The sequence below is a fragment of the Pleurodeles waltl genome, chromosome 5, assembly GCF_031143425.1.
Source record: "Pleurodeles waltl isolate 20211129_DDA chromosome 5, aPleWal1.hap1.20221129, whole genome shotgun sequence".
NCBI lineage: Eukaryota > Metazoa > Chordata > Amphibia > Caudata > Salamandridae > Pleurodeles > Pleurodeles waltl.
This window is the reverse complement of record NC_090444.1, coordinates 1,662,211,281-1,662,239,269: the sequence shown is the minus strand read 5'-3', so window position 1 is coordinate 1,662,239,269 and position 27,989 is coordinate 1,662,211,281. Positions and strand designations below refer to the sequence as shown.

Below are 27,989 nucleotides of genomic sequence, written 5' to 3'. Positions count from 1 at the left end.
AACCAAAAAAATTGGCACCGTGCCTTTAAGACCATGAGCACCTCTAGTATCCCACCATGCCTCAGGGGTGAGAGTGAGGTGACAGTTGGTTCACAGTTAGGTCAGTACTTTTTTACAGTGATAAAGCTCAATAGATTAGGCACCCGGTCATCACTGCACTTCTAAAAGAATCGTGTCCGGGGAGGAGAGTGGGTTGTTTATGACTTTGATGAGGATACCCCTGGAAGAGAACTAGGATTTACAGGTAAGTAACTTATCCTTCACTTCCAGGGGATCCTCATCAATAGTCATAAACACTTGACTAGATTATCAAGCCCATCCCCTACCTCTGCGGACTGACTGATAGAAGTGCAGGACGAGACAATATATTATGCAAATAAATTCCTTAGAGACGCTTGACCAACTTGCGCATCTGCTTTGGCATCTGAATCTAAGCAGTAGTGCGCCCCTGGTAAAAGTATGTACAGATCTCCATGTGGCAGCTTTACAAATCTCGGAGATGGGCACATTCTTAAGGAGGGCTGCAGTAGCAGCCTTCCCTGTTGTTTAGTGAGCCAAAGGCTTAGCTGATAATTGCTTGTTAGCCAATCGATATGCAGTCAAAATACAAGACACTATCCATCTGGAAATAGTTTGTTTTGAGGCAGCGTCTCCTGTCCTCATATGCCCATAGTTAACAGACGGTCAGATTGTCTAATTGATTTAGTCTTATCCAGGTAAAATTTTAGCACTCTCTTAAGGTCCAGGGAGTGCAAAGCTTTCTCCGCCAGAGTAACCAGATTGGGGAAAAATGTCGGAAGTGATATCATCTGATTAATGTGAAAATCCGACACCACCTTAGGTAAGAACGATGGATGAGTCCTCAGGACCACTCTGTTATCATGGAAAACCGTGAAAGGTTCCCTCGAAGATAGAGCCTGAATTTCACTGACCCTCCTAGCCGAAGACAGGACATTTATCCAAATCATGGTGCAGTTTGTTTCTCAAGCCATATTTAAAAGCGTGGAGGATGTCCATGAGGTTTTCCTTTGTAAGCTAAATTTTTCCCAGGTCTGGAGGCAGTTGTTGTACTTCTAGGGTTGTCTCAGCACTAATGTCACATCCCATTCTTTCCAGGTAGTCAAGTAGTCCTGCCTATCTGTTTTCCTCTTAGGGGGCATATAGGGCACTTATGCAGTACCACAGCATCCAGGAGGCCACAAACCTCATGAACAAGACCTAGAGATAGGCGCAGTTAATCATAAACGTGAGGGGTGTGGTAAACTGCACCACCTCAGTGGGGACAGAGCACTGCTTCTGGCCTCGCCATGCCTCACAGCAGCCTCTACTCCTCTCCTCCCTGGCTGCCGGGTCACAGTGATCACTGCTTCAGGGCACCATCACCGTAGGACACCTGACCAGCCTGCAGGCTTAGATGTGGTAGTTGATGGACAGGCCTCCTCCACATTGGGCCTAGCCATGCAATGGTGGATCCCAAAGTCTTGGAACTCTGTATTACGTTGGGAGGCAAAAGTGCCTCTTCATCAGCTGCGTGGGTCACCCAGGGCAAGAAACGCACTACCATTGTCAGCAGAAAGCCCCAGGGAAAAGCTCGACATTATTTGTGAAGTCGTCACAACCAGGGATTTACAAATTTAATTTCCCTTTAATTTCCCACAAACTACTGAACAAATGTACATCAAATAAGTGAAAGCGTCATCTGCGTACCGAAAACTATCTTTCGGACAAATTTGGTGTAATTCAATCCAGCGGTTCGGGCTGTAGTCATGTCTAAAGGTCCTATGGGAATTAACATGGGAAACACCATTTTCTTGACCCTCCCTTTTTCTCAGCCCCTGCTTGACAGATCACCCTGAAACTTTCTGTGCGCAACGAGAATCGCCTGGGCACTTTATTTGGAAAAGTTTGTGAAGATGTGTTAAACAGTGCCAAAGATATAGACAAGTCAAAAATGCTTTTTCTATGGAAACATGGTCCTAACTATAACTACCTAGTGGCGATGGGTGCTTACCTTTGAGGTCTTTTACTAGTATGTGGGGACCTGCACTGACAACTGAGTGCAACTCAGTGCGGTCAGCAAGTTCCTTGCGGCCGCATGGCACATACGTATACGACTCTTAAAAAGCAAAAATGATCTGTCTTCAAGTAATTATAGTTCTTAAATTTATTTATACACTGATTTTATATAATAATTTTATGATTATCTTGATCCATTGTTTGATGTATATCGGATGACAATGAGAGATAATTTACTATCATTATATTGGCCATTAGATAACTTATTGGGGAAGAACACTAAGAATTTTTAGCATACATGTTTTCTTTTTCTTTTCTGTGATTAATTGATTGTTTAATCTTACCTTAATCCTGTATTTATTATGCATTCACTGTTATTTTAGCTGCGATTGTATTGCTTTGATGGTTAAATTTCACCGAATAAAGCTTATGTGTGATGATGATGAGAGATATATATATATATATATATATATATATATCTATGATTACTCACCATCCAAAGGAAGACAGGCACATTGAAACCTGTGCTTTTAATCTTTAAGCATGTAAATGGGAAACAAAATGCGTTTCAGCAAACACCTTCCGTTATATATATATATATATATATATATATATATATATGTGTATATATATATATATATATATATATCAAGGCACCATGGCAATGAAAATGAATGTGGCACATACTATTTAATGTAATAATAAACCCACACTCACACATTTATTTCTAAAGTACAACAAATTACACATTGCATGTTACAGAGGCTTTACACAGTGAAACGATTCTCCTACTAGTCATAGGCCCTCATTATGACTTCAACGGTCTATTTCTTAGACCTCCGAAGTCACTCCCGCCACATGACCGCCAGTGTTGGCGGTCTTCAGACCGCCATATTATGGCTGATGGCTGCTCTCCGCCACTATTTGGCGGGCAAGCCGCCAGCAGCCATACTGGCCGTCAGTGGTCTAGTGGAGCTTGCTCCGTCGCCACCGCCACATCACCACACCGCTCACCGTATTACTACACTGTAGATGGTGTGGTGGTGTTGTGTTTGTGGGGCATTGGCGGCAGAGCAAGTGCCATGGACCCCGTTCCCTCTCGGATGACCACCAGTAAACTACCACAGGTAAGGTGATCGACCAACAGAGGAGGGGGGTGTTGAGTGTTGTGTGCATGAATGGGCGTGTGTGTGCGTGTGTTTGTGTGAATGGAGGGGGTGGGCGGGTGTTGTGTGCGTTTGTGTGTGTGCAAGTGTCTGTGTTCTTGTGTGAATGCGTGTATGTGGGGGGGTGGGAGGAGTATGTGTGCGTGTATGCGGGGGTTGTTGTGGCCGTGTGTGCATGTATGTGTGAATGAGTGAGCGTGGATGTGTGTGTGCATTTATGCAAGTGTAGTGTGTGCGTGGATGGGGAGGTGGGTACAGAACGGGGACAGGGAGGCGGGTGTCGCTGCTTGAGGGGGTGGGGGGCTCCTACAGGGAGGGGGTTGGGGAGTCCTGTAGTGGCGATATGAATGAGTATTCCTGTCCCCAGTATCCTTACCGCCAGGGATTTCATCGCGGGGCTGCCACCACGGAATCCCTGGCAGTAAGGATACTCAAAATACTGCGGGCGGTGTTAGGTGGACTACCGGTTTGAAGATGGTCAGCCTTCGGCCGGGCGGTCCTACTCCCCTGACGGGACAGGTGAACTGACTGCGATTGAGTCTGTTCACTTGTGATGTCATAATTTGGCAGTCCTGCACCGCCACGCGGTTGGGACCGTCAATAAAAAAAATTCTTGTCAAATAATTGGTAATACCATGTCAAAAATAATTTTTCAACTGTGCTGTTCATATAATGCACAATATAACTAGATGGTTGTTTCAAGACACGCATTAACCTAACCTTATATTGCTAATTAAATCTTGTTCTTTACTTTATCACAGTCTTTATCAAAATGTGGTCCTATTCTTTGTCTCTGGATAGTCATTGTCTTCAAAACTTCCACTAGAGTACTTGTGACTTACGAGAATCTTTGATTTTAGGCAACATCTGCACTAGCTGGTTTACTTGAAGAAGATGCCCTCTCTACAAATAACAAAATAATAGACAGTGCCTGGCGTGGAGCTGAAGCATATCATTTCTTCTTACTTGCACAGCGACAGCTCTATGAAGGTTATGTGGATGCAGCTATGAGGACAAGTAAGCTGTTTTATATAAGACCTCCTGCTTTGATGATCTCTTTCTTTCCAGGCCAAGTTTCAAAAGCATAAACAGCTTTGGAATAGTTTCTTCAGGTAGCGCATCTGCTTCCTTCTTTGCAGCTGTTCAGGATCACAGAAGAAGTATTATTTTGGAGCCCAGAAGAGTGGAAAAGAGGAAACATGGAAAAAGGATATGTCTTAATTTCATTTCATACTTATATTATTTACAACAGTCACCCAGTCCTATATTTGCAACTACCTGTATTGGCCAGTCAGCACAGGACACTTTCTTAAATTCCCCATTAGAAGTTGCTGTAACTTATGGTAGCAGAGTTCAACATAATGAGCCCTGGCTGCTGGAGAGACACTCTGTGTTAATAGTAATATTATTTTTCTTCCAAAATGTTGTTAAAGAATTGTTCGTTTTGTTTTTTTAAGTAAATAATCTCATTCCTGGATATTCAGAGCGTTTTGCCCATCTACTGTTGAATGCAAATGAACCTGCAGAGAAAGCTGGCTGCTAGGTTGGAAAAAGGGCAGTGTGGAGTAATGATGTTAGTGGGAAAAATTAAAGCTTACTCATGGATATTCTGCCACAGTTTCTTCACCTTTGGAATCTCCCACGGCACCAGAAAACTTCTGGAAATAGAACCTGTGCAACAGCAGGTGATGCCATTGGCCTCCTCCTACATGGCTCTGTCCTGGTACTGACATGCTGACTCGGAGCTACATATAGGCTCCACCTCTTAATGCTGACGACAGTTCCTCTTTTCCTACGCTCTTCAAAACTAATCCAGTGCTCTGGTCCTACTGATTTCAGTGTATACTGAATTCTCCAAATACTTACAAATAAATGTTTTCCTACAGTTTTCAGGGATGTCTCTACTGACGATACAGGCTTCAAAATGTGTCTTGCAGGTTGCTAACAGGTACGATCATGGACCCACATGATGGCTGTCTGTGATACCTTGGAACCAAACATGATTCCAGCTCCTGTGAAAAATGCTCCTTGATGCACCTGCAGCCAATCAAGGAGAAGTAGACCAAATTATACCTGGGTGAACATAAGAAACTAGGCTGATCCCATTCCAGGTCTTCATCATCAGGTTAGCTGAAGTTAAGGGACAAGTCAAAAAAGAAGCACCCCCTTTATGTCCAGATTTTCCTGCCCTCAGAGGAAGTCATGCAGGAATGAATGCCTAATCTGGAGCGGATGTGCCCTGAGTTCCCTGGACTATGTTTGACATTGCAACAGGTTTCAGCCTTCAAGGCAGCTATTTCAATCTTGCTCTGATTCCCATTGGCACGTGGTCAGAGCCAGCCTGTTCTTCCTCTAAGCTTTGCCTAGCCTAAGCCAAAGGCCTCAGAGGATGTTCCACCATCTGCGCAGGTACTAGATCCCTCTTTCCATGAGAGATTGTCCCATGTCATATACACAATAACCAAAGGAAAGACTTCTGTTGAAGAAGCAACTGCTGCAGCTCCCCTTCCTCAATGTCAGTATTTCAAGAAGATGGAAGCCATTTTCAGCTACGATTCTTATACAGTTCAAATGGCTGACAAAATAATACAATAAGGAGGTGAATGATGATGAGGCAGACAATGTTCTCCTTCCATGTCATACTGATGCTGGTCTTTACGTAAATTTGTAAAACACCAGTGGCCTTGATACTTCACCTAACTCAGCTCTTATTTCACCAGGTGAATCCCTATTGAGGAAAGCGCCTCTTTCAGTAATGTCAATAGGAGGGTTGTGGAAAAGTTGGAGCTACCTTTGCTGACTGAGGAGACCAAAGCTAACCTACTTAATGAGATCGTTCAACTGTGGCCCACCACTTTTTAGCCTCTCTTGTCTATCAACAAGGCTTTAGTTAGTCTTATTTTAGCAATCTGCTCCAAACACATTTTGGCTCTGACTGTAAATCACCCCATTGCAAGAAGGCATGGACTGGCACCAGAGGATCTGAAGTTTTTGATGCAGCACCCTACTGCCAAGAGCCTTTTAGTGCAAGCTTCTGACTGCTACATCAATAGCAAACTCTTTCCCTTCTGCTCCTGCAGTTTTAGAATTGAAAGGTATTGGTGCAATGAGAAAGAAAGCAATTTCATCTGGCAGTCTGGCTGGGCAGTCTTTGAATGCTTCTTGTATCCCAGCTTTTTGTTGCCACACAATTTGGAAAATCTCACTCAAGGTCTTGTGGGTATTTTCAGAGATCCTTTGTGTGTTTTTGATAGACACAGTTCATGATGGCCACGATGCAGCCAAGTAGATTTTTTCATTCTGGTCTGGGCTTGACAAACTTGGTTGCTTGTGTGATGGGAACCCTTTTTATCATCCCCAGACATGCCTGGATGCACTCAATAGGTTTTTCTTGAGAACTTCAGACTTCCTTGATAGACATGCTCTTTGATGGGGCTCTCCCTACTCTTCCTAGTGTACCAACTACACCAGCTGCATCAGAGATTCAGGGAATACTCTAGAAGCCTTGCCTTCACCAGCAAAAGCCTTTGCAACCAATCAAGCAGCCCAAGCCCAATTTTGTGGACTTTTGGGGGGACAGAAGTTGTGCTAAAAGAAGAGCACAATAGCAGCAGTTACACCCTTCTTTCGCCTACTCGCCTGACTTCGCTTTAGTTCTCCTTTGAGCAAATATGCAACCAGTGGGGTCTGATTCAGCATTGCCTGTCCCACTAGCGCTTGCTCATTTTGGTACAGTGGGCTCTTCCGATTGTCTTCTCCTAGGAGCTCTTAATGTTACTCACCAAGTGGGTGATTGAGATGGTGCCCAAAGCGAAGTGGGGTTTAGGTTGATACTCCCATATGTTCCTGGTCCGCTTGAAGGAAGGAGGGCTATGGCCAATTCTAGACCTCCAAATCTTGAACAGTTTCCTCTATAAGCAGAGTTTCAGAATAATGACACTTGTGCAAGACTTGCTGACCTTGGAAAACTAACAATGCCTCTGGATCTGCATGATGCATACTTTCATGTACTGATCCTGTGGTCCCCAAGGGATACCTGCATTTTGTTGTGGGACTGTCCATCTATTTGGCTTTACATAAGATCCTTGGATCTGTATGATGGTGGGAACTGAGAGGCTGATACGGTACTTTAGGCTTCAGTACCACCTAAGATATGACATCACAGAGTTGTATAAGGTGCCACCCCAGTGCACATACATTAGTTTCTTTTATGTCCACGTTCTTTCACATGAATCTGGCGTTGCCCTCCTTGGAATATTTACGTCTAGAATTGTATTTTTTGCTGTGTTTCAACAGGGCATCTCGTGAAAATGTCAAAATGTAAACCTTGTTTATCCTGCCACAAACAGAAGCCACTCTTGGACAGTTACCATGTCTGTCTCGTGTGCTTAGGCCCAAAATATGACTCCCGGTCCTATGAGAAGAGTGACCTCATGCAGGCTTAGGGCAAGAAGAAGAAGGTGAATCTCTTCATGGCCTAGACCTGAAAAAAGTCTTCTTGCAGGAGTAAGCAGAAAAAGTTGAACAAGCCTCTCCAGGTTCAAGATTATGAATTCCAGTCGGTGGATACCTTCCCCACCTCTGTCTTTTATATCTTCCTTGAAACCAGTCCAAATGGAGATACATTGGGGCAAAATTCGGCCCAGTTACAGGCTCCAGTCCCGGTGCCCAAAACTCAATTCCCAGATTATCCAGTTATGGGGCTGACTGCAAAAAAATTCTATTTTCACGCAACTTATGCTGACCCTCTTTTGTGCCACTCTAGCAGTCTCTAGTATGTCTGCAGGCCCCAAGAGGCTGTCCGTACCCCCAACTGGACTTCTACCTATAACTCCATCCCAGGCACTGGATGACTCTGCTTAGCTTCCTCCTGATGCTAGTCTGGAACTGGGGAAACCTTTTAATGTGCCGAAAGCCCTGCCAGTTGCTCTATCAATGGCAGTATTGTAGTTACTGATGCCACCAGTGCCTACTTCGGAACCTGTTGAGGTGGCAAATGTTCTAAATATTACGGACATCTTGGTCAGATCTAGATGCAAGGCTCAGCAGTTAATGGAGGTGTCCCCTTACAAGCTTTTGCCTTCGGGTGAATACTATAGCAGGCTTGAGTAGCTTTTTAGCTCTGACTCAGATCCAAATCAGATGGCCAGTATTGTTTATCATAATGACAATAGATGTCAGCAGCTAGGTGGGTCATCTTCCCCCTACCGGCATGGACAAGGGGGACTGTTTGCAACTGTAAAAGAAGAGGCCTACCTTTTTGTGTGCAGAGTTCAGCCCTGGCTGTGGACTCTTCACCGTTGTAAACTTACTATTAGCATGTAGTTTGTGAAAAACAAAATTTTAAACTTATACAAAAGTGTAAGTTTATCTTTGTAAATCAGGCCCTGTATGAATGAATATTTTGCAGATGTTCTACGTGATGCATAGAATTCAGTCATACAGTTCTTCCATTCCAGGCTGGATACTGTGGATTTCATGGGGAGGTCCATGGGCTCTTCTGTTGCCATGTGCTGCCATGCCTGTATACGTTTTACCAGCCTGTCCAACCATGTGCAGACCAATCTTATGAACATGCCTTTTGGTGCTTGCCACTTTGGTGAGAAGGCCTACTCAGTGCTGCAATGATTCACATAGGGTCTTGCGCTGGTTCAGTCACTGAGACTGACTTCCCCTGTTACCAGTTTTATCAGCAGTACCAATATTCAGGGGATAGTCCTGATCCCTTCTGTTTTGGTGGCACCAGCCCTCAGTCAGTGGAGAACCCAGCGAGTCCTTTCGCATCTACAGAGGGCTTTGTGTTGCCAATGCTATCCAGGTCAGCAATGGCAGTTCTTTTCCTACTTATTCTTGGCCCCTCCCACAGAAAAGTATTATGCCAGCATGTGCGGACTGTAAGGGTAGAGTGGCCTATCATTTAGTGCATTGGTAGTCCATCACAACAGACAGCAGAGTCCTACAAATTGTCTAACAGGATCATGTCCTTCCCATTCAGGACTTGCCTCCTCCAATTTTCTCTGTTCCACTGTCAAAGGGGATGGGGCTAGTGGCAAATCTTTGCAGCTCAAGAACTGCCATATTGTGTGCTCTGTAGGTGCCTTTGCTCCCAGTGGATCCTGCACTTGGGAGCCCTGATGTACAGCACTCATATTTCCACATAAGTACCTTGAGACCTGCAGTGATGGCTCGAGATGGGCCACAAAACATGTGAGAAGCCCTTATGTCTTTCACTGTCAGTGGCCACAGTGGTGACCAATGCCTCTTCGCTCAGTTGGGGAGGTCAACTTGATGCATTGGAGATAAGAGGTCTGTGGTCTTTTGCAGCGCAGTAATGTCATATCAATATGCTCTTGCTTTGAATAATCTCCTGGCACTCAAGATGTTCTTGGCTCCCATCCACAGATGTTTAGTTCAGGTCTCATGCTGTGCTGTTATGCTGAAGCTCACAATGTCTTGCTGGTTGCGAATCACCAAGTGGGATCCTTGAACATGCAGGCAGATGATCTCAGTGAGCTTCATCTAGCTGGCCATAAGGTGTACCTTCACCCAGTTCTTCTTTTCCTTCTTGGGATCCCCTCCTGTGGACCTCCTTGGCACTCATAAGAACACACAATGTCTTGCTTCTGGGACCTACAGTTCCTGCTGCAGGGAGCCCTTGGTGACCCATTCAGTCTGAGGTGAGATTTCCCTCTCCTTTACCTGGTTTTCCACATCTCACTGATTTCTTGGGTTCTGGGCAAGCTGCATCAGGACCAGGTGCAGATGATCTTGATTATGCCCGCTTAGCCGTAGAGGGTGTGATACCTACATCTGCTTCTTCTTTTCCTCTCTCATTGGGCAGGGAGGGTTCTGCATCCAGAATTCCAGAGTATGCCTGGATATTGAGCAGGGCAACCTGAGCTCTTTTGATCTGCCTTTTGAGGTGGTGGCTGTGATTTTGGCAGCATGTAAGCAGAAAATCTGTTTATTTTAGGTGTTGGCCCTGCTTTGTTCCTTGGTGCACCGAGGCAGAATTTGACTCCATTAAAGCATGTTTATCTGATGTGTTGCAAAGATTTGCTGAGGGCCTTAAGGGTTATTTGGTTGCCATTTGGCTTTTCTTTGTTTACCAAATCAGGCGTCTTTTAAGTCTCCTGTCATTATGCATTTTCTGAAGCAATTGCCCCACTTGATCCCCCTTCTCCCTATGTCTCAGTGTGATTTTAACTTTGAGCTCAGGTTCTTGATGGGTTCTCCTTTCGGGCCATTACCTCAGCTCAGGGCATTAGTGAGATGGAACCTTTGCCTGTTCATTCTTCCTCTACTACATTTTTTGGGACAAACTGATCTTTAGAATCAAGGCTTCTTTGTTACGGTCACGCCATTTCACATGGGTCAGTGCATTACTCTATTGACATTATATTTTCCTCATCCTGCCAAAGACAAGGAGAGACTGCACTTCCTGTATCGTCACAGGCTCCTCGGTTTTAATACTGACAGGACCCTTAAATAGGAGATTGATGATCCTTTGCTACGCTGGTTCCAAAAAAAGGCAACAAACTTCAGAAGTGGGCGATTTCCCATTGGATCATGCCGTGCATAAAAAATGTGCTACGCTCTTGCCAGAAAGGAGCCTCTGTCGGGTATAGGGCATATTCCACCAGGGTGAAGGCCTCTTCTTCATCGTCCAGGGGTGTTCCTGTTCTGGATAGCTGCCAGGTTTGCATTGTGGGCTACCATCCACAACATTACAAGACACTATTGCCTTGACTCTGAAGTCTGGGTATTGATTCAGAGTGGACAACGCTGCAGATAGAAGTAGTAAAAGAAGGAAAAGTTACTTAATTTTGGTAATGATCTTTCTGGTCAATACGCTTCTATACCTGTAGATTCCTCTCAAACATGCCATTATGAGGAGTAGTCATGCAACTTTTAATAAGCTCTGAAGTCACTGTTGGTACACTACAATTACTGTTAAATTTTGTCAGGCTAATCTACTTCAGAGGGTATGGGGAATAGGACAGAAAGCTGAGGTCAGTGCACCAGAATAAAGTGCCTTATAAGACTGTAATGTCAAATGCAGGATGGTTCCCGTACAGAGGTGCCACTTTTCACTGCTGTAGATCTATTTCATCTTTACAGTTCATTATGTGCCTGGAGGTGATTCGAGAGGGGAGGGAGCAGCAGGTAGGATTGTTACTGAAGGTATACAAATTGTTCTTAGTGCCATACATTACAAGGATGTTCTTTACATAGGAATGATGGAGGGAAGGATTAATAATACAGGAATCACTGAAGAGTAAGCATCCCATATTCCCTAGCCTAACACCAGGGTCTGTTTTTAAGAGTTGCATCAGATATAAATATATGTAACAGTCTTACTAATAAAATAAAATGTGTCTCTTGTTTCTATTATTTGTTTATATGTTGCATACCAAACAAATTTCAGTATTGTTTTGTACTCGGCCCATGATTAATATGTCTTTCATTTTTCATTTGTGATCCGCAGGCCTCCATTTGAGAGATTATGAAGACATTATCCCTGCAGTTGAAATATATTCCCTGCTAGGGCTCTGCGCATGTGCAAACCGAGCATTTGGAACATGTTCTAAAGCCTTTATTAAGCTTGAATCTCTGGATACACTAAGTCCTGAACAGAGGCAGCATTATGAAGACCTTGCCCTCGAGATCTTCACCAAACATAGCCCTAAAGATACCCGGCCACCAGAACTGGACAGCCTTCCTGAAGGGTGAGTTTGTTTCTCATGCTGTAGATCTTTTATATTAGAGAAATAAATGTATTAATTGAGCACCTCTATGCATACCATGGTTCCACGTATGTGCCTCCATTTAAAAACAAAAAACAAACAGTATTTCATTTAACTGACCTCCAGATGATACAAGACATACAATCTTCTAATATGTGTTTCCAAAGATGGCACAACAGAAATGTCTATCCAAGTTGTTTTCTGAATTTATAGTCAACAGTACAGCATTTAATTATTAGTGTGTGTTTGAGCTAAAAATAGAGCCCAAATATAAGTGAACATAAACAAAGGGTACATAGCATCCTACTCATTATATATGATACATGTCGCCATATTAGAATGGTGAAAATTGGCTGTGGGTACTGCAATTCAGAACAATATAATAGTGGAGCCCATGCATACAAATTTCTATGGATCCAACTGTTAACTTGGTTCGTATATATCCATATGTATAATTCCATTAAATATGTAAACTTCAAAACAAGACATAAATAATCACAACAAAGTTTTGGACATCCGGGTGTAAATCACTTTTCCTATATCAAAATTGCATAAACCATTGTTTACAAATGTTCTTAGTCGTTGTCTTTACAACTTCATATGGCTGTATTCAGTACCACTGTTTTTCAAAGAACACATTTGTGGGACTATTATGATTTAGATATCATGACCATTGAATTTTCATTAGTCTTTCCGGCCTATTTCTTCATACATGATTTTAGCCATCCTGGCCTATTTCTAATTTTTAAATGGTTTTAGCAAATTATTGAAGATTTCAGCCAACACGTGTTTCGTCCCATTACATGATTTCCTCACGGCTTGCCCCTGGTATTAAAACAACCATCGCAGTTTATCAGCAGCATAAAAATAGCCCCAAATCGGCGTCCACAGTGTATGCTAGCATACTGCAATTCACAGTGCATAAACAAAATTAATACAAACATTATACTGAATGATTCATTCTGAGTCAAAATAATTGAACATTCTGTAGAAATAGAAATTAGGTCCCATTATAATATCCGTGAATTTGGAAATATTAGAGACATCCACATAACAAGTCTCCGTGATCGCCTGAATACGTATTTAGAGTCCAAATGGCTCTGCATCAAAGGCAAAGTAAGCAAAACAATTGCATTTCCAACAACTTATTTGCTTAAAGACATATTGCAAAATTAATCAAAACATCACAAATGCAAACGTGTGATACTTTTGCATAATCAAAATAACATTGCGCATGGGAAAGGACTTGAAATAAAGCCAATGAAAACATAAAGATGTAGCATGTCAGTTTGAGAAGCATCAATCAATAATGTAACGTAGTAAACACTACATAGCAGCCAGACCCTGCGTATATGACCGGTACCCAACAGTCTCAAAATTAAAGAAAAGCTTCCCATCTGGTATGATGGACTAAGTAAATAATAACGCTTTGTCCACACTGGCACTATAAGGTGATAGTGTCGGAGAAGCAGGGCGTGTCCTGCTTAAGTACGCATACAATTCCATTCCAGTGGGCAAAGCCTTGCTGAAGTGGACAGGGGTGCCGATATCAAAATTGTCAAAGTACGACATGTCAGAGCCTAAACCAATCAGAATACGACAAGTTGTCATAGATAAAGATACAAAATCACATGACATAGAGGTACTATAATAGGACTAGGGTAATAAAATGTAAAAAAGGTAGAAAATATTTTAGCTCTTATTCCTAACCTCTCAAAAAGCAGAGGAGCTCAGAAGGTGTGCATATAGGCAATACAGCCCCAGTGGGCACAGCATTGCTAAGGTTTGCAGAGGTGCTGATGTATAAGTCAAAACTGCCCCTTAGAACATGACTCATTTCGAGCAGTACAAGATGTTATAAGTGAAAATACTTGACATCAAGTAACATAGGACTTCAATAACGACAGCAAGGTACTGGAAAATAAATTCGAGAAATATAAGATATCGTAGCTCTTTTGCTTCTCTTCTGTACCCAGATTATGATGGAACTAGAAAGGATGCAAGAAGCTGGCCAGAGACCCATAACAAAACAGTCCAACTGGCCAAACTAATACCTAACGGTGAAGAACCAGAACCTTATGGGCCTGGCGGCGCAGGGTACGCCTGAAATCTCCTTGGATTCACCTGCCTCAACTAACAGAGACACGGGACACTCTGTCAGGCGTAAAAGATCAGATTTTATTAGCTGCAGCTAGTACAGTTGTCCAAGAAGTACACAAGGTATGTTCTCAGGAGACTGCCACTTTACTTTGTGGCGCACAATCTTATATACCGTATAAAAACCATTTATTAACTACATACACTCCCAGAACACATAGAAAGGAGCCAGTAAGAATAATGTAAAGATAGAACAGAGCCAATAGAAATGTCGGAAAACAAGACAGCACCAATAGAAGGAATTGGAAAACAAAGTATCAAGTGACTTAAGGTTGCCTCCCCTCCAGCTGTGTTTGTCACCCCTCCCTTGAACTAATTCATTAACCGATCCACAACGAAGTTGCATGTGGTGTGATAAGTTTGTGTGCGTTTGGAGGACAGTTGTGAAATGAGAGAATACTAGCAAAGGACAGCGAAGGCCAGACGATAAGATAAGATCGGCGGAGAATAGTGTGAGCCTACAGATAGTTGAAACAAGGATTAGAAAACCAGACAGGGATTAGTGTACTCGGTCAGACCTTAATACCAGCCTTGTAAAGATAGAGGCAGAAGGCTGTTTTGAACACCATGTTGCAGAATAAGCAGAAAAGGCAGAATGGACTTCGTTCGCTGTGCTGCCTGAGTGAAGGCAACATAAAATGGCGGCGGGCCACAAAATGGCGGGTCGATACGATCGTATTAAAAATCGAATTTCCTCAGACCCTCCTTTTGCCAGAACTCAGGCAAGATACACAAACTCATGTTAATCTGAGTCGATGTCTATGGCCATGAGGTCATCAAGCTGTTGCTGTACCATCATTTTGATATTCTCTGCTCTTTGTGACTTGGGTTTGGGAATACATGCAGTAGCACATAGGTTGCAGATGGCAGGACCGCAGTGCATACAAAGACAACAAGAGAATATAAAAGCTAAAATTACTCCAAAGAATGTCAATACCTTCCAACCCCATTTGGACAGTAATCCCCAAAACCACTCTGAAAAGGACCAATCTCCTTCGTCCTGATGAATCGACTCGGAGATTATGTGTAACTTAGAGATAGCTTGGTATACTGTCGGAGCGTCATTAGGTATGAAAATACAGCAACTTGATCCGATCAATTTGCATACTCCACCACGGTCCGCAAGAACAAAGTCTAAGGCAACACGGTTCTGCAAGGTCATAAGACGATCAGCCTGTAGTTCAGCTGTAATGTTACTTAAAGCTCCTACAGTGATGTCTATGGTGGTTTCTACGACACGAACCAATTGCCTTATATTTCTGCTGTTGGCCATTGGACCCCAGAAGGGAAGAAATCCTTTGAGGAAATCTCCTCCCTCTTGTCCTGCTGTGTCTTTTGAATCCACAATCCCTCTGCCATATCTATTTTTATGATGGTTCGCAGGAGCGGTGTATGTAGGGGGAAGAAGAAAGGCTATATAACAAGTACCAGAGAAATCAGCTGGCAACCATGTATAAGCCCTATCGTGGCAAACGAAGTATGTACCTTGAGATGGTACTAACGGCAGTGAATTCAGGGCTGAATAAACATATGTATGGGAACATAAACTTTCTCTTTGTCCGGTGTTTGGAGTTCTACCATTTATTTGCAGACAGAAATTTCCTTGTTGGGGTATGACCCGTATCGGAGGAGATTTTCCTTGCTTAACCTTATCATTGAGGCTGGAAATGTAATCAGTTATGTTCCAATTGGTATATGCCTTTCTTTCATCTATGGAAGCTTCACTTTTTTCCATGATTTTAGCCATAGCTACCATTCCCTTTATCAATAAACTATGACTGAAATTTGAACCAACACTATGTGAACTGACAGGTTGTTTAATTTTACTTTGATATGCATTATTGAAAATGACAAAATAAGCCCAAGCGGAACCTTCATAGGAGAATGGAAGAACTAAATATGGCATTCCTTTTTCTACCGTATGTGGTATGAGTCCACACACCCAACAGTCAGTTGTATTGATCACTAACTGATGTTGATGTAACAACTGGACGAAGGAATTGTTAAAGTATTCAGTTCTTCTGATGAGTTCATGCTGGGGAAGAGTGTGAAATAGGTGCGGAGAGATAGTAGAAGAAGATGTAGAGGTAGGAGAAGAGACAACTTTTTGCTGCAGAGTAATAATGATCCAGTTTACAGATGCCAAAAGAATACACGACAATATAATGACGCATAGAGCAATACTACAACGACTACATATTTCTTTACAATTATTCTTTACATTTTTACTTTCTCTTTTATCTAATGTAGCCTCCATCTTTCTAAGTGGATGCTCACGGCAATCTTCCTCAATCACTGTAGTCACGATTATCTACCGTCCTATGACACTGTGAGGTCCTGCAGGCCTATTGCCACTTACTCAGGTCGTAACTAAGACTCCTACCGTGACCCTGCAACCGGGATAGAGTACTACATAGGAGAGAAATTTACAAGTTCTTTGGTCTTGGTCTCAAATTATAGCGTTCCTGTCCAGAGGCAGTCTGGTTTTGAAACAATGTTCCTGGATTTGTCGTGATCAAGCGACGATGCGATGGTATTGCTTCTTGAAGGATGTCGTCGTCCTCTTTCTCAGAAAGTGTTCCAATTAGACGCGCATCACTGAATGGTACAAATTGCGGAACTTTCTCACTTTCAGAGTCACTGATGCCTCTACGGACCCACTGATCGAAAGGCAAGGGCAAAGGCACTTTCTTGCAGTGCACGGCATGCACCCAGTTTTTCTTTCCTTCGACTTTAACTGCTGTTCTTGTGGTCAAAAGAACCAGGCGTGGCTCTCTCCATCTGGGCTCCAAATTTCTCTGTCGTTGGAAATTTTTCGTGCAGACCCAGTCACCTGGTCGGATGGAATGACCTGGGTCTGTGGAAGCCTCTGGTAGAGCACTCTGAACCTGTTGATGAAGAACACGCAATTTAGTTGTAAGGTCATGCAAGTAGTCAATCAACATCGGGTATGGCAAGTCTGAGTATTTCTTAGGGCGAGGAACTCCCCATACATTAGCTGGGCGACCAAATATCACTTCGTAAGGGCTAAGCCCCAAACGAGAGTGTACTGCTGTTCTGGTGGACAGAAGAGCCAATGGTAAAGCATCAGGCCAATTAAGTCCTGTGCTAGCTTGCACCTTAGCAATTTTAAGCTTCAAGGTTCCATTGTAGCATTCTACTAAACCAGCCGACTGTGGGTGATTCGCCGCGTGGAACTTCTGTTTTATGCCAAGACCTGCACAAACTTTTTGCATGACTTGACCCACAAATTCGCTCCCATTGTCACTCCAGACAATGCGCGGCAAACCAAACCTAGGGAAGAATTCTTTCAAAAGTATTTTGGCAGTTGATAAAGCAGTATTGTCCTTCAGAGGGTAGGCTTCTACCCATCTAGAAAAAGCACATACTATCACCAGAACATATTTGAGGTTGTTGCATCGTTCCATGTGAATATAATCGATCTGCAACACCTCAAATGGATATGTTGGAGGAGCAAAATGACCTGCTGGAGTTGGGGTTCCCTTTCCCGGATTGTACATCAAGCAAACAATACAATGTTTTACTACATTATTTGCACACTTTGGGATCCCCTCATTTTGCCACACTGGAGCCAGAAGTTTACATATTCCTTTTGCACTTAGGTGAGCTGGACCATGTGCCATAGTAACTACAGGTAGTACATAAGCATCTGGTAACAGCCAACGTTGATGTTCTGATAATTCAACCCAACATCCCATCTCATCTAACATTCCTGTACTTTCCTTCCACTTTCTCAACTCCTTCTCCGTAGCCTCTCCTTGAATTGATTTCACACTCTCTACTGTATCTTCACACATTCCCTCTTCTCTTACGCAGTTTGCGGGACCTGCAACATACATTCGACTTGTGTTGTCTCTGGCTGTCTTTTTCGCTACCTCATCTGCAAATGCATTTCCTCGACCAACATCGTCCACAATCTTTTTGTGTGCACTACACTTCACGATCGCTATCTGAGTAGGCATTGTAAGTGACTCAAGAAGTTCAGTCACTAATTGACCATGTTGTATCTTAGTACCATGGGAAGTAAAGAATCCTCTTTCCTTCCATAAGCGCCCAAAGTTAAACGCTACACCAAAAGCGTATTGGCTATCAGTGTACACGTTTACTCTTTTTCCTTTGGATAACACACACGCTCTAGTTAAGGCTATCAATTCAGCTGCCTGAGCTGAATTATGTCTAATGCGTGCTGTCTCCACAATCGTATGCAAAGTAGTAATAGCGTAGGCTGAAACTGTATCTCCATTCGGGAGCTTGAAACAAGAACCATCTACCCATAGTGTTCCATCTGGATTCACTAATGGCGTGTCTTTTAGGTCAATTCTACCCTTAGTCTCTTCTTCAGTACGGAGAAAACAATCATGCTGTTCAGAGACATCTCTCTCTTCTGGAAGAGGCAACAAAGTAGCTGGATTCAGGGTATTACATCGTTTGATGTGTATGTGACTAGCCAAAAGCGTCAGCTCATATCCGGACAACCGAGCACTCGTAAGATGCTGCGTTTTTGTCCTATTTAGTAAAGTATCCACTGCATGTGGCACCATAACAATGAGAGTATTATCTAGCACTACTCCAGCAGACTGTCGAATAGAAATTGCTGCTGCCGCTGTCGCCTTAAGACAACTAGGCAATGCTTTAGCTACTGGATCTAACGTAGCTGAGAAATATGCGCATGGTCGCTGTTGATCTCCAAAACGCTGCGTTAAGACTGACAATGCACAACCCTCTCTTTCGTGGACATAGAGCGTAAAGGGCTTACTGTAATCAGGAGTACCCAATACAGGAGCAGAACACAAAGCAATACGCAAATCAGTAAAACTCTTCTGACATTCGTCAGTCCATGGAAGAGGCTGAGGCGTATCTTTTAAAGTTAGCGCCAACAGCGGTTTAGCCAATAAAGAGAAACTCGGAATCCACTGTCTACAATAAGAAGTAATGCCCAAAAAGGCACGTACCTCTCTTTGTGTGGATGGCACTGACATTTGTGCAATTGCCTGAATTCGTTCGGGGGTCAATCGTCGTCCCTCCTTTGACAAGAGATGACCCAAATAAGTCACCTCGCGACAGACATATTGTAATTTAGAAGGAGAAACCTTGTGATTCAGATCAAACAAATGACGCAACAGTGCAACGGTCACGTTTTTGCAAATCTCCTCTGAATCAGCTGCAACTAATAAGTCATCCATGTACTGAATGAGAGCGGCACCGGACGGTAAGGAAAAGGCATCAAGATGACATTTTAGAGCTTGACTGTAAATAGAGGGACTTTCACAATAACCTTGAGGTGCGCGTTTAAACCGGAAGCTTCGGCCTCCGAGGGAAAAACCAAAAATATCTCTACTCTCTTCGGCGATGGGAATTCTAAAGAAAGCATTCTTTAGATCAATAACTGAAAACCAAGTCGCTGTAGAAGGTATCATCGTCAACAGAGCAGTGATATCTGGGACTACAGGAAACTGCGGTACGACAATCTTGTTTACCTCCCGAAGATCAATTACAAAACGATAAACAGGAGGCTGAGAAGGATCAGTGCGTTTAAGAACCGGAAGAACAGGACTGTTACATGTATTTCCTCTCGTTTCCTCAACCACACCCTTCTGAATCAAATCATGGACAATTTCCAGAAGTGCTTTCTCACCTTCAGTAGAGATTCTGTATTGCGGAATACGTGGCATTTCAGCATTGGGCTTAAGAGTAACAACATAAGGTGGGATCTCAAGACAACCAACGTCATTCGGACCCGTAGCCCAAAGCGTTTCGGGAAGAGAAAGCAATTCAGGTGGGAATTGATCTTTTGATAAGTACATTGGACTAGTCATTTTCTGTCCTAGAGTGAGGTATACACCAGAAGGTGAACAATATATCGTAGCATGCATTCTTTTTAATAGATCTAAACCCAACAGATTTTCACCACAACCATTCGTCAGAAGAAGCGGAGCTTCTAAATCATAAGGGCCTATTGAAACAGGCAAAGGGCAAGAAACTGGATTGCGAACAGGGGCGCCAGAAAATCCTACAGATACATTCGTTAAGCCAGACAAAGGTGCGCCAGGGAGTTTAGAATGAATGATAGAGCTTCTCATGGCACCAGTATCTAAAAGAAATGGCTCTGAAACACCCATTGTAGTGACATTAACATAAGGTCCATTCTGATCCACTGGAATTGACGTAACCCCCTTACTTTGTCCATGGCTGTCCTATTCAAAATGAAGACTTTCATTCCCTCCTTCAATATACTGATCCTCACTGTAATACTGTGTAGACCTAACATTTTGCTGGTCAAAGTAATTTCCGGAATTTGGAGGAACAAAAGAACGCTGCTCTTGGGTTAACACACCTCGACCTCTACCTCTATTTGCTGACTGAGGACCACCATGACCTCGTGAAGCAGATGTTGCTCCATTACGCTGCAACAATGCCGGACAACTGTTCTTAAAATGACCTTCCTCCCTACAATAAGCACATTGATTGGGACCTAGCAAAGGTCTTGGAATGAATGGTTCAGGCTTTTGATACAACCTCTGAAACTGCGGAGGCTGTTGAAACTGAGGCTGAACATAACGAGGAGGATAAGCCTGTTGCAAAAGAACTTTAGTTTTTAATTCTTTCGTCTTTTTCTCTTGTTTTTCCCTTTCTTCTTTGTCTCTATTTTCATAATATTGTGCAGTAGCCAATATCTGGGCGGAAGAAGAAACTGCCCATGAACTCTCGGAGTCTTTTAGCTTGTGTGATAGTTCAGGAAGCAAGTTATATACGAACTTATCCACAAATAATCGCTGTCCCCCTTCTGTAGCCATATCTTGACCACTGTGATCAATGAATGTCTCCTCGAATCGGGTAAAGAAATCGGAAACACTTTCATCTTTCTTTTGTTTACATACTGCTAGCTTATCCCAATTAACTCTCAAAGCAGGCATCATTGTTTTCATTAATGTAATAATCCTACCAGGGAGTTCTGAGATCAAAGCGTCGGGCTTTGCACCACCTACTTGACCTCTATCTGCGGCAATAATAGCGTTCCAATCGCCGCCTAATTCTTGAGCGTGATCCTCTCTACGAATTTTAGCCCATATTGTCTGTGGAACTACATTTCCCATCAACATGTCAATATCTGCTAGATTCATAGTACATGCATCAACTGTTTGCGACAACTCTTTATAGTAACCAGCAGGATTTTTGCGTGAATCTGGTAGTGACTGTTTAAGTGCTAAAACTTCAGACCTTTTCCAGGGGACATGTATCCATATGCGCTGAAAATGCGCAGGAATAGCTGGATTAGCACCTGCTGCTGCAACTTCTTCCTTCCATATTGGAGAAACCTCTCTCATGGGATAGTTTTTCAGTGCTGTCCTAACTGAAGGATCAGAATCAGGAAAAGTCTGTGAGAACAATAGGGATCTGAAAGAAATAAGTGTTCTGACAGCGTTTTCAACCTTAGGACCCACAATAAGTCCTTTGTCAAAGTCAGCCTGAACATCTAACAGATCCTGTGGGACCGAACCCAAATTCATATCCTCCCATTCTTTAGCGAGAGTATCGCACATAACTTTAAAAACATATCTCTGCGTAGGTGCATTCCATTGCAGAAAGGTGGACATAATATCAGACGTACTATATTGGGGACCCTTCTTGATCCATCTACAAGCAAGTGAGTCCAATTTTTCTCGCTCTTCGGAGTCTGGGAATTGACTACGAGACTGTCTTCGAGAAAAAGCTGGAGACACGTTTAAAGCTTCAAAGAAAGGTGATAAGAGACCAGAGACAGTATCTGCAAATCGCTTACGCATAGATGGAGAATTTGACATAAGGATAGGGGACAAGGTATTAGGTGAATTAACTAAAGGAGCATTAGGAATTGCCAAAGGAGCAGAAGGCAAAGGAGTTAAAGGCAAAGCTGGCATAGGCAATACTTGAGGAGGAAAATGTGGAAAAGCTGGAGCAGGCGGAAGCACAACTGGCGGCTGAACAGGCTGTAACATCGGGGGTGCATTAGCACCTTGTACATAGGGCGGAGGCAATTTCAATAAGTGGGACATTAAGGAATCTTCCTCAAAATCTTTTCTCTTATCAAGGGAAGAGATAGGCAACGTCGGATAGCATTTATCTATTGCCATTCGATGCTGTCTGTCTGAAATTTCCACTGCATTATCTATTTCATCATCTTTGAATTGCTGAGCAGCCTGTATAATCGTCATTCCCTGTGTTTTCCTATCTCGTTTCGCTTGTTTAATTTCTCTCTGTTTGGCTTCCTTACGCCAAAGGCGAAAAGAGTCAAACATTGCCGGCCGGGCTTTTCTTTTAAATAACGTTGCTTCTAAATTATCTAGCACATCAGTTTCGAAACTACCATTTTCTGGCCATTTTAAAACACCATCTTTCTTTGTATATCGGGTCCATGTCTTATTAAAGGCAATAGGACCAACACCATGTTTAGAATAGAGCTCATATGTGGGAGTTCCAACCGAAGGAATCGGACAGGAGTCCTCAAGCTGGGAGTCCCTATTACAACCAAAGCAACAAAGTTTTCCAAACTTAGTCAGACCAGACATCTCACGATTTTTACTGGCTGTTCACAAACATCAAGGGGGTAAAACTTTCAGTTTACACAGCACAAATGCACTTACCCCTCGGCTTTGGCCACTGCAATGGCCAAATCTAAGGACCTAAGGACAAAACAAAGACCAAAATTTGGGGGCGCGACCCACCAAATACTTAACTAAGGATGTCTTCTTACACCAACAGAGACCCGTCTATCGTCTCGCTTTACCATACATCATCAAAGAAAGGGCCAAGGCAGGGCGGCAGTCAGGGCAGCAGTCGTCAGTAGCCGTCAGGAAGGAGTAACCGCGCTGAAAAAGACCTTCGGACCACTTCGACATACAGGGGTCGCTTGACGTGGCTCGCGATTCCTCCAGAATTTTCTTGCGGGGTTCCTCACGACCTTCAGGCAGAACCGGTACCGCTGAAGCCGCCCCACGTTGGGCGCCAGTTGAAGAACCAGAACCTTATGGGCCTGGCGGCGCAGGGTACGCCTGAAATCTCCTTGGATTCACCTGCCTCAACTAACAGAGACACGGGACACTCTGTCAGGCGTAAAAGATCAGATTTTATTAGCTGCAGCTAGTACAGTTGTCCAAGAAGTACACAAGGTATGTTCTCAGGAGACTGCCACTTTACTTTGTGGCGCACAATCTTATATACCGTATAAAAACCATTTATTAACTACATACACTCCCAGAACACATAGAAAGGAGCCAGTAAGAATAATGTAAAGATAGAACAGAGCCAATAGAAATGTCGGAAAACAAGACAGCACCAATAGAAGGAATTGGAAAACAAAGTATCAAGTGACTTAAGGTTGCCTCCCCTCCAGCTGTGTTTGTCACCCCTCCCTTGAACTAATTCATTAACCGATCCACAACGAAGTTGCATGTGGTGTGATAAGTTTGTGTGCGTTTGGAGGACAGTTGTGAAATGAGAGAATACTAGCAAAGGACAGCGAAGGCCAGACGATAAGATAAGATCGGCGGAGAATAGTGTGAGCCTACAGATAGTTGAAACAAGGATTAGAAAACCAGACAGGGATTAGTGTACTCGGTCAGACCTTAATACCAGCCTTGTAAAGATAGAGGCAGAAGGCTGTTTTGAACACCATGTTGCAGAATAAGCAGAAAAGGCAGAATGGACTTCGTTCGCTGTGCTGCCTGAGTGAAGGCAACATAAAATGGCGGCGGGCCACAAAATGGCGGGTCGATACGATCGTATTAAAAATCGAATTTCCTCAACGGGGAGTTCAGCCCTGTGTGAACATAAATCAAAGTCAAAACCAAAGCTCGTTACAGTTAAAAATAATCCCTGATGATGAACATCCTTTATGGAGAAGACAGAATTACATTAAAAATCACTGAACAAAATTCAAATCTAACATAACCAACCATATATACCTGACCAGATCTCAAACAGGGCGAGCCATATTAGGCAACTTATCCCCCAGGTGAATGAACATCTCTTTATTTGTGTTCCACACCTCTGGAATCTTTGCCCCTCGTTACGAGTGTGGTGGTCTCAAGACCGCCACACTCGCGATGGCGGTCGGACCGCCACCGACAGGGCGGTCCAACCACCCTATTATAACCGTGGCAGAGGCGCCACGGTCCAACCACCGACAACGCCAGGCTGCTGCCAGCCTGCAGCCTGGTCCCGCGGTTGTAATCCGCCAGAGCAGCGATGCAAGCAAGGCTGCCCTGGGGATTATGAGTCCCCATCCGCCAGCCTTTCCATGGCAGTTTACACTGCATAGATAGGCTGGCGGAATAGGGGTGTCAGAGGGGCCCTGGGGGCCCCTGCAGTGCCCATGCACTGTGCATGGGCAGTGCATGTGCTCCCATGCACTGCCCCGTTGTGCATTCTCCTGCTTGAATTATGGGCAGCGGAAGGCGCAATGGGTGCTGCTGCACCCGCCGCACCGCCCCATTGCAGCCGGCTTCATTATGAGCCAGCTACAATGTTATGACCCTGTTCCCCACAGCGGGAAACTCAAAATAGGGCTGACGGGGTTTAGCCCGCAAGGGCGGTGTAGTGGCGTTATGAGTTTCCAAACTCATAATGAGGCTCTTAGTGTTCAATTCAAGAATATATATAGATTCCAGTTGTCTGAGACTCCGTGTGTGATCTCCACCCCTAGGTGACAACGCAATCCTGTCAGTGTCATAGAACCTAAGAAGGTCCTTATCACTGCCATGAAATAGCTGAAAATTATGTACCACAAGGTATTGTCTGTCTTTGTTCTTGATGCTCTGCATGTGTTCTAACACACCCTTTTTTCACCAGGTGGATTATGCTGATAGATGTATATTTTTATTTTTTGTTCCGAAGAAAGACTGTGGCCGGAATCGCACTCTGAAACTTCTTTATTCTGAATACCTTTCTTCGGAAGGAGAACTTCAAAAAAAATGTTTTATATATATATATATATATATATATATATATTGCACTATATGTAGTACAGGGGAAAACATTTTGAAATTCTCCTTCCGAAGAAATGTATTCAGAACAAAAAAAATTCAGAATGCGATATCGATCCATTGTAAAAAGGTTAAAGTAATTCTATAGTTAGGTGAACATTTTTGTGACACTCTAATGTTTTTCAAGGACAAAACACAACTATACTGATGATTGTGATTCGACCCAAACTCTCACATGCTCTGGAAACTAGGTTTATAGTTGAATAGCAAACTTCATCTGACAGAGGAGTTGTCATAATTTTATATTCATGTGAGGTGGCACAAGGCCACCAAGTGCAGAGAAGTTAAATCCAAAGGGAAATTGGCCACAATGTAATTGCCCTAAGTAAGGGTCAACCCCTAAGCTGGGACAGCCCTCAGAGCCATGCAGACAAATCCCTAGTGTCTATTGGTGGGTTCCTGGTTGTGAATCCTGGTATGGTGCTGATCCCTGAGCAGGAATCCTGTGCTGCTGGGAAGCTACAGGGTAGGAAGATATGCTCCTCGGCACGGTCCGCAAGACTTACCAGTCTGCAGTTACCACTTTGTCTAGTACATTGATGCTGTCAGGGTGCCTCTGGTGTGCTTTTGTCATTGATCGGCATGGAAAAGGGCCCAGGAAATCATGCAGTTGTGTACTGAAATTACAGGAACATGTTGTTTTTTTATGTTGTTACTGGCAATAACAGACATTGGGCTAAATTTATCAATTTTAAAAAGGCTATTTTTTGCTGGGCTGGTGGATCATCTGAAACTCCCAGCAAAGCCCCATGGTACTGCAGCCCAGTATTTGGTCTACAGTACTGTCAAGCTTTCTCCCACCCAGTAGGCCAGCACCGGTCTAGCTTCATCGACTGACAGTCCTCCTGCACATAGGCCAAGGCAATACAGTCCAGAATTCCACGCACATAGTAAACCAGCACCAGGGTAAGCTTCAAAGACTCAAGTGCCCTGGCTCCTATGCGTGGCCCAATCCAATACCGTCCCGACTTCCGATGAGCCAGTAGACCTGCTCCTTGGCAGCCTTCACGGACTGAAGAGGCCTGCTGCACGTGGCTCAAAGTGTCTACAGAAGCAGGCAGTCCAGGGACCTTGTTAAGAAGAAACAGTATTATCAAGTAATCCTGGCTAAGTCAAGTTTCGAGTTTTCTTCTATTGCGGTGCATTTGACTGCTGATACTGTTTAACGAACATGTAATCGTTAGGGTTGTTTTTTCACGATTCCCATGATTAAATATTTCCTAGAATGCATCAAAGGTGTTTTCCCCGGTAAAGAAACCTTCCCCTCTGTGGTTATGCAATATAGTACTCTAACAAGGTAATAGGATGCCTTACGAACCCGGGCACCTGGCAGATTTTCAATATCCGTCTTGTACTTTATTGGCTATCACTTCAGGTAGAAGAGTCAGAGAGCTGCATGCTCTTTGTACCTAGAAAGGTAACACTATCTTTCATCACAGTAAAGCAAAAAGGGTTCCCTTCTGACTCATCTTGCTTTTTTTTCTTACCAGAGGTCATGTCTGATTTTCATATCAACCAATTGACACCCTGCCATTTTCTTCCCAAACCCATCCTGTTCCAGAGAGACACTTGTGTGGATTGATTACACGGCAACATGTCAGATAAGCCCAAAGACATTCACATATATAATGCTATGTTTATATGATACCGCATAACTTGGTACCCCTTGGACCCATCTGCACAGTTGAAGTGAAGAATCTCAGCAGGGCGTGCCAGGTGTCTGCAAAATAAATCTGTCTCTCTCATACACATCTTTCACCCTCTCTCTCTCTCTCTCGTTCTCTCTCTCTATATATTGGATTATGTGTCGGAGATTTGAGTTAAAGTGACATTCGTTTTCACTATGATGCATATTTTCAGAGAGCACACACATTCCATTTGCATGTTATATTTTCAGTAGCATACAATATTCATGTATATTTTGAACAACTGTAAAACCTTGTTTACTTTTTTTTTCCTTGTTTTACTTTTGTACTAACAGTGAAGGGAAGCTTCCAACTTGCATTGCGTCAGGACGTCCTATCACAGAATACCAGTTCTGGATGTGCGGCGTGTGCAAACACTGTGTTCAAGATCAGGAAATCAGCAACTACAACTTCTGTCCGCTCTGCCACAGCGCGGTGGGGGCACTGAGTCAGTGACGCGGTGGAAATGTTTTCTATTTTGCTTGAAAACACATTGGACTCTATTTTTAAACATATGGCTATTTATGTACTTGTAAAAATATTTTATATGCAGCTCTTTTCTACAACACACCAGCATTTTATCACTTCGAAATATAAAGAGATTTATACAGCATTTTTGGCTTCCAGTTTTTATGTACTCTTCAAATAAGCAGTTATTTTTTACATTTATGAGGCTGCTATTTCTGATGCCTGGAATAAACACCCCAAATAAATATAAATATATAGTAAAACCTTAGCCTTCCGTTGTGTGGAGATAGACACTTTACCACCCTACTACACACTAGTGAAGAAACTTCAAGAATGCTTCTAGGTGGATTCCAATTCGTTCAAACCAACAATCCTTCCTGTAAATACAAAGATTATAGTAATTCATTTGGCAAGTGACCAACACTTGTTTTTTTAAATTAATTCGCGTAGTCAAAACAAAGTTTGTTGTGCGTCATTAGGTTTGTGGTTGAAGACCAACATTTCGAGTGGACCACTGTTTTCTAACCCTAGCCAAACCCATGTCATGTAAGTGTCATCGCATCCTCCAATTACTGGGTGCGATAAAGTTTGCATAGGCTGCCAAAGTTCGGAAGGTCATACCTGCTGTAATTTAACAGGGGGATGTCCAATAATTACAAGGACATGCACATGCTGTAAGTACCAAAAACTGCATGTTTATTCCATATT

General features: G+C 43.2%; 1 protein-coding gene across 1 annotated transcript in view; it reads left to right on the top strand.

Moving 5' to 3' along the window:
- WDR35 (WD repeat domain 35) overlaps positions 1-27,426 on the top strand; it is a 267,899-nt gene extending 240,473 nt beyond the window's left edge. The window contains exons 26-28 of the mRNA XM_069235987.1: positions 4,043-4,199; positions 11,671-11,911; positions 27,110-27,426. Of these exons, the coding sequence (XP_069092088.1) occupies positions 4,043-4,199; positions 11,671-11,911; positions 27,110-27,269 (558 nt within the window). The 3' untranslated portion in view covers positions 27,270-27,426. The remainder of the gene's footprint in view (positions 1-4,042; positions 4,200-11,670; positions 11,912-27,109) is intronic.
- Positions 27,427-27,989: the final 563 nt, after the last annotated feature.